The 6065-nt window shown below is 30.5% G+C and overlaps 1 protein-coding gene across 2 annotated transcripts; it reads right to left on the bottom strand.

Moving 5' to 3' along the window:
* Positions 1–293: 293 nt before the first annotated feature.
* Positions 294–3368, bottom strand: LOC114380560 (polygalacturonase 1 beta-like protein 3). Of its 2 annotated transcripts, XM_028339675.1 has the most exons (3): positions 3237–3368; positions 1619–2068; positions 294–1519 (listed from the first exon to the last, which is right to left on the bottom strand). In XM_028339675.1, the coding sequence occupies exons 1-3, from the start codon at positions 3288–3290 to the stop codon at positions 497–499; spliced, it is 1527 nt and encodes a 508-aa protein (XP_028195476.1). In that variant the 5' UTR covers positions 3291–3368; the 3' UTR covers positions 294–496. The 2 variants fall into 2 exon arrangements, with proteins under 2 accessions (XP_028195476.1, XP_028195475.1); XM_028339674.1 differs by having other exon boundaries at positions 294–2068.
* Between the last annotated feature and the right edge of the window lie 2697 nt (positions 3369–6065).

Below are 6065 nucleotides of genomic sequence, written 5' to 3'. Positions count from 1 at the left end.
AAGCAGCCTAATGCAACTAGACAGTAAAAATATTAAGAGATTGAAATTCCTTCAGATGGCACACAGTATGAAGTAACTAACAGAATTCAACAGAGAAAAGGAAAGGGCTTGACATCCATTAAGAATATCTGACATTAAGTCAATGATAGCTTCAACTAGATTAAATGTTACAACAAGTCCGTGTTTCCATTCCTGTTGAGTTGTGTATCCTTTTCTAGGCACATAAACACTGTGCCTTTTTGGATTGAAGTTAAAAATGTTGTGTGTGTGTTCCAATACAAATTCAACCAATAAAAATAAAATGAAAGTCTTTTCTGCCAATAGAAATATTTTCTTACCTGAAAATCAAGCATACATGAAGTCTTTTCTGCCAAACACATTTTTTAACATAAAACAAGGCACAAGACATACAAACAAAGAGGAAGTCCACAAAGGGTACATGGTCATCATTGTTGAGATTGACCTTTATTACAGAAACCCAGGGAACTCATTCCATTCACATGGTGGCTTGTAAAGGCTTGGGAACCCACATAAGATGTTTTATAGGGAAGAAGTGGCACACTGCATCCTTCCCAGGCTTGATTCCAAGCTGCCTAAATATAATATGATTTGGGCTCCAATCAGATGTGTCCAAATGGCAAATGCCAAGAGCTTCAATTTTGTCATCTCCATTCTCGCTACCTAGTGAGACCTTGAACACCTTGCTCCCTGTTGCTATGAAGTGGCAATAGTAAATGGCATAGGGATATGGTAGGGGATGACAAGCTACCCATTTAGCAGCGTTGATATCTTCAGACACTTCCAAAATGGTGAACTTTTGTAGAGGGACACCTGAGGCTGTGGGAAGTGTGGTTGTGAGAATATTATGCTTGGTCTCTGAACCAATGATTGTGCCAATGAATTCAAGCATGGACTCTAAAGAGGTGGCACAAATCTTGGTCTCCCCTGTGATGGGTTCTGCTTCACATTGTTCAAGTGTGTCTCTCATGGCATTGGCCTCAGGAGAATCTTCAGAGATTGAGAAGAGTTGAAGAACACTGGGGAGTTGTGAGATTGAGAAAGGAATGGACTCAGCCTCTTTTCTTGGTAAGAATTGAGAAACATCTTGAATTGGAAATTGGAGGGTCATCACATTCCCAACATATAGATCATCCAAGGCGAAAAATCCTGTCTTGAAAGCCTCTGTATGGTCCAAGTTGGAAGATTCTTTTGGGTCATTTTTGGGACCGGGTCCACCATATTGGGTTATGTAAGGTCCAGTGGTATCATCATGAGATGACCCTTTTGGAGCTTTCTTGGCACTAGTTGTTGTGTACCCAGCTATGTAAGGTGCATTGGGATCATGGGTGGTTCTAGTCCTATACCCTGCAATGTAAGGTGTATTGGATTCTTGGGTGGTGCTAGTCCTATACCCTGCAATGTAAGGTGTATTGGATTCTTGGGTGGTGCTAGTCCTATACCCTGCAATGTAAGAAGGTGTATTGGATTCTTGGGTGGTGCTAGTCCTATACCCTGCAATGTAAGGTGTATTAGATTCTTGGGTGGTGCTAGTCCTATACCCTGCAATGTAAGAAGGTGTATTGGATTCTTGGGTGGTGCTAGTCCTATACCCTGCAATGTAATTAGGTTGATTATTTGCCACATGGGCATTAGTTGTTGTGTACCCAGCTATGTAGGGTGTATTGGAATCATCGGTTTTGGTCCTATACCCTGCAAGGTAATTAGGTTGATTGGCTTTGTGGGAAGCACTGGTTGTTGTGTACCCAGCTATGTAAGGTGTATTGGAATCATGAGTTTTGGTCCTATACCCTGCTATGTATTGATTGGCTTTGTTGGCAGCATCACTTGTGTACCCAGCTATGTAAGGTTGATGGAGTTTTTCATGGTTTTGGTTGTGTTTAGCAGCAGTATATGAAGCTATGTAATTAGGTTCAGCGGATTCTGAAGTGGTTATGTACCCTTTGCCATTAGACTCGTCATTGGACACTGATGTGGCTTTGTACCATTCCACTTGCTTCTGATCTCGCAGTTCTACCTTCATATCTCTAGCTCCAATGACATAGCCATTCTACAATGAAAGTCAGTCAATGACAAGGAAATTAGTAACGACCTTTGAAATTAACATGCACATGTTTATATCTCATGAGGTTTTGAATATAAGGATTCTAAATGAAAAAAGAGACACATGCACGAAGAGTACATGTCACTTTTACTAAATTTTCATTCCATTTTTAGGTAGACTGAACTGAAAAGATGAGAAATATAAAAATACAAAATAAAAATAAGGTGATAATTGATGTGATACAAAAACATAAATACATTTTTGTCCCCTTAATTTAGATTATATATGATTCTGATATCTGAAGGTCCTTTTTTTACGTCAACCAGCAAGCTCTTATATTTTTAAAAGTAATCTCCTTGTGTTTTTACCTAAAAGGCTAAAACTCTTAAATTCTTATCTTTTACTAACAAAAATTATAAATTTAAGTGGTTAAATTATCTTCTACTCAGAATTCATCAATCAAAATATTAAAAAAAAAACCTTGAAAATATGGCTAATGATTTTACAATGGAAAGTATTTTTCTCAGAATTTTTGAGATGTATACACATCAATTTGAATTATCTCCTACTAATGCATACATGGTGCAACAGAGAAATAGCTTGAGTATACACAGAGAAGGAAAAGAGATATAGTAAGAAAGAAGTTCGTTCTTGTGAGGCTTAAGTAATTGTTCCTACTTAAATATATCCTGCTTAAGATGAAGTATATACTAAAATAAATTTAATAAACTATTCATTTAATCTATTATAAAATTTTAAAAACTACACTTAAATATATAGAACTTTGATCAATGATTGTTCCAAACTAGAAATATTAAAGAGTGAAAAAATAATTAATAGATCATATATATTAGACCCGACCTGATCAAAACAATCTTAGCCTAATTAAAGTTTCAAAATTTCTTAATACAACCTTGAATAGAAGATAAAGAGATAGATATGACGAATAATCTAATGAGAAACAAATGGAGAAATAGAAAAAGATGTAAAACAAATATACAAATTATTAGGGTGTTAAAATTTACTGTATAAATGTGAAAAGTAGAAGATATTTATGGATAGTTAAATATACAGAGGTAGTTGGTATATTTCTACAACAGCATATGAAAATTGAACCAAGTTTTGTTTCCTTGCAAGCAAGCTTAAGAGCATGCACATTGCATAATTGAATTACCATAATGAACAAAAGGAAAAGAGAAAGAAACTGAAGGGCAAGAGTAGGAGCCATCTTTCTGCTAATAATAAGTAGAAAGAAAGCCTGCTATTGGAGAATGCCACTGGGATTGAGAAGTAGTAAACCACCTTTTTATAGGGGCTAGCGATCGAGATAGGTTTCATCCATTTAATATGTGGTTATAGAATAATACTACCATATCGAGCACGCAAAAACTTGGAGATTAGAACATATTAATATATTACAACGCTGTACGTAATTGCTTAACACACAAGAAAAATCAGTAATTATTTATTATATATAGTTTATAAAATATCTATTATTAGAGGAGAGAAACATATGTGTACTCATTACGTTATTTGTGAAGAATACCAATGTTTAGAAACCAGGTAAAAATATTTTTACAAAAGGATCAAAAGTTTTATTTTACTTTTATTTTGTTTTTATTCATTGAATTTACATGTGTTGTAATAATTTTAAGTGCAAATTGAACACAGTTTGGACTTTTTTTTATACACAAACGCAGTTTGAACTTTGTAGTTGTAGTAATTTGTACATTGTAAACATGGGCAAGGTACGTGTATTGCCTCGATAAAGCATTGACTTGCCAGCTAAAACTCATTGGAATGCTGGAGATGAAATATTACTCCGTCGGCAATGGGTCAAGGTCTACTGTAGTCAACTAAAATAATTAACCAGGTAATGCCTATCTTCATTGGAAAGTAATCAAAACAAAACTAGGTTATGCTCATACTAATCTTACTTTTGTGGGTTAAGCTATCCTTATCCTAGATTAAGGTGCATTGATAAATAAAATTAAATAATTGGTTGGTGTGTGAATTCTTGATATTATGAAAAAAATATACCATATTTAAAATTTTGTCTTGCACTTATTTTTTTATGTATCATTTGATCTAGATTTATAATTTTTATATTTTTAAATAATTATCATTTGATACATTTCTTATATAAAAACAAAAAAGTTAAAAGAAAACCAAACAAACTCTTAGTGTGAGAATTATTGTTATTGTGAGAAAATATAGATAATACAACTGTGCATAAATTATCACAAATTAAAAATTAATATAGTCACGTAATCACTTAAAAATATCATGTGCATTTATATTTTAAGGTGGATTTTTTTTTAATTTTATCCTTAAATTTGTATGTTTTTTAATTTGATCTTTTGGTCTAACTGAGTGCCTAATTAGTCCCTAAATTCAGTATTGTTACTTTTGTAGATATGTATTGAGTATTCTCATCTTTTTATGTCCATTCAATGCAAGTATTCTTTCACAACTCTTTTCAAATTTTATCTTACAACAACTTTGCCGTAAATCACAAAATAATTGACTTTAGGCAATTAATTTTCCGTAATAACAGTAGTTAGACTGAAGCATCCAATTAAAAACAAATAGAGGTTTAAGGATTCAATAAAAAAAAGATTCAGAGATTTAATTAAAATTATCAAACAATTACAGGACCTAAGAAAATGTTAAAATAAATCATATAGAATAGTAGATGTAGCTGAGGTCAATATATTAATGCAATGTTTGCTACTACAAATGATTTGCGGAGCATCAAAATCAAATATTATTGTCGCTATCTAAGTTAAAACGTTTAAATTCCTTTTCATGATTACACGTCATTATCTTATTTTTTTTATTTTTTTTCTTTCTCAAAGTCAATAAAAATCCATAGACAAAATTGTGTTGAGTATTGTTTTAAAAAAAAATTATCGTCACTGTAATGTGTTTATTGTTATTTTTATGTAATTAGACTATTAATAAAAAAAGAGAAAAAGGATAATTTTAGATAAATACATTTTTTTGAGAAGGATATACAAGAGTGTATTAAACTAGATTTCTTAATTATTATGAAAATAAGAACAATAAATATATACAATTAAATATTTTTTAATAATTAAGATTACAAATAATATACATGAATTTTAAATAATTATATGATCATCAACTATCTTTTAATCTTAATTATCTATATATGTTTAAAAAATAGTTTATCATTTCAACTAAATGATGTAAGTTCATTTTAATTTTTATCATTCTTATTTATTATACAATAATTACTTTTAATTTTATTTCTTAAGTTCTCAGCTGCTTCACTTTATATTTTAAAGGATTGACTAACTTATCCCAAATAAAAATGAGAATAAAAAGCTCCACCAAAGCTAGTAAAAATATGGTTGTCTAACTTGTCCAAGTTAAATTTTCTTAAAATACATTTAAGATATGATTTTATTATAATATTTTAAAAAAATAAGTAAATGTACATTTACATAGAGTTTGTTAATATATACTTTTTGTTATAATGAGTGTCTTAGCAAGATACAACTTGGATTTTCTTAACATGCATAAAGATGTAACTTGCTATATTACTCTTTTTTGGAAAGACAAGTAGATATATGTTATAAATATCTTAAGAAAATTATATTAAAAAACTTATTAATAAATTTTAAAAAATTCAATACAAAATCTAAATTTATCCTTATCTAATTTCAAATTACAAAGTTTGAAATTTGTTGGTATCTAATATTTCTCACATGACTTTTATTTTGTTTTAAACTATAATAAACTAACAATTGATAAATTAAAAAGTCTTCTCCTTTAGTAGAGACTACTTGCAATTATCTCTCTTTGAGAAATGATATTGATACAATAATTTGTATAACAAATCTTACAACAAAGAAATAGAAAGAAAGAAAAGTGAGAGGAGAATTTTTTTTTTGAAATATAATAAATGATATGATAGAAAAAGATATACACAAAAAATTATGTTATATAAATTGTTATACTTATATCATATCTCATT

Source organism: Glycine soja, chromosome 12, assembly GCF_004193775.1.
Source record: "Glycine soja cultivar W05 chromosome 12, ASM419377v2, whole genome shotgun sequence".
Taxonomy (NCBI): domain Eukaryota; kingdom Viridiplantae; phylum Streptophyta; class Magnoliopsida; order Fabales; family Fabaceae; genus Glycine; species Glycine soja.
The sequence above is the reverse complement of the archived record's forward strand: the minus strand, read 5'-3'. Positions and strand labels throughout refer to the sequence as shown.

Coding starts and splice junctions, on each gene's coding strand:
- LOC114380560 (XM_028339674.1), bottom strand. CDS start 3,290: ATGGCTCCTACTCTTGCCCTTCAGTTTCTTTCTCTTTTCCTTTTGTTC. Junction 2,069..3,236: donor TTTTCCTTTTGTTCATTATG/GTAATTCAATTA, acceptor CTTTCATTGTAG/AATGGCTATGTCATTGGAGC.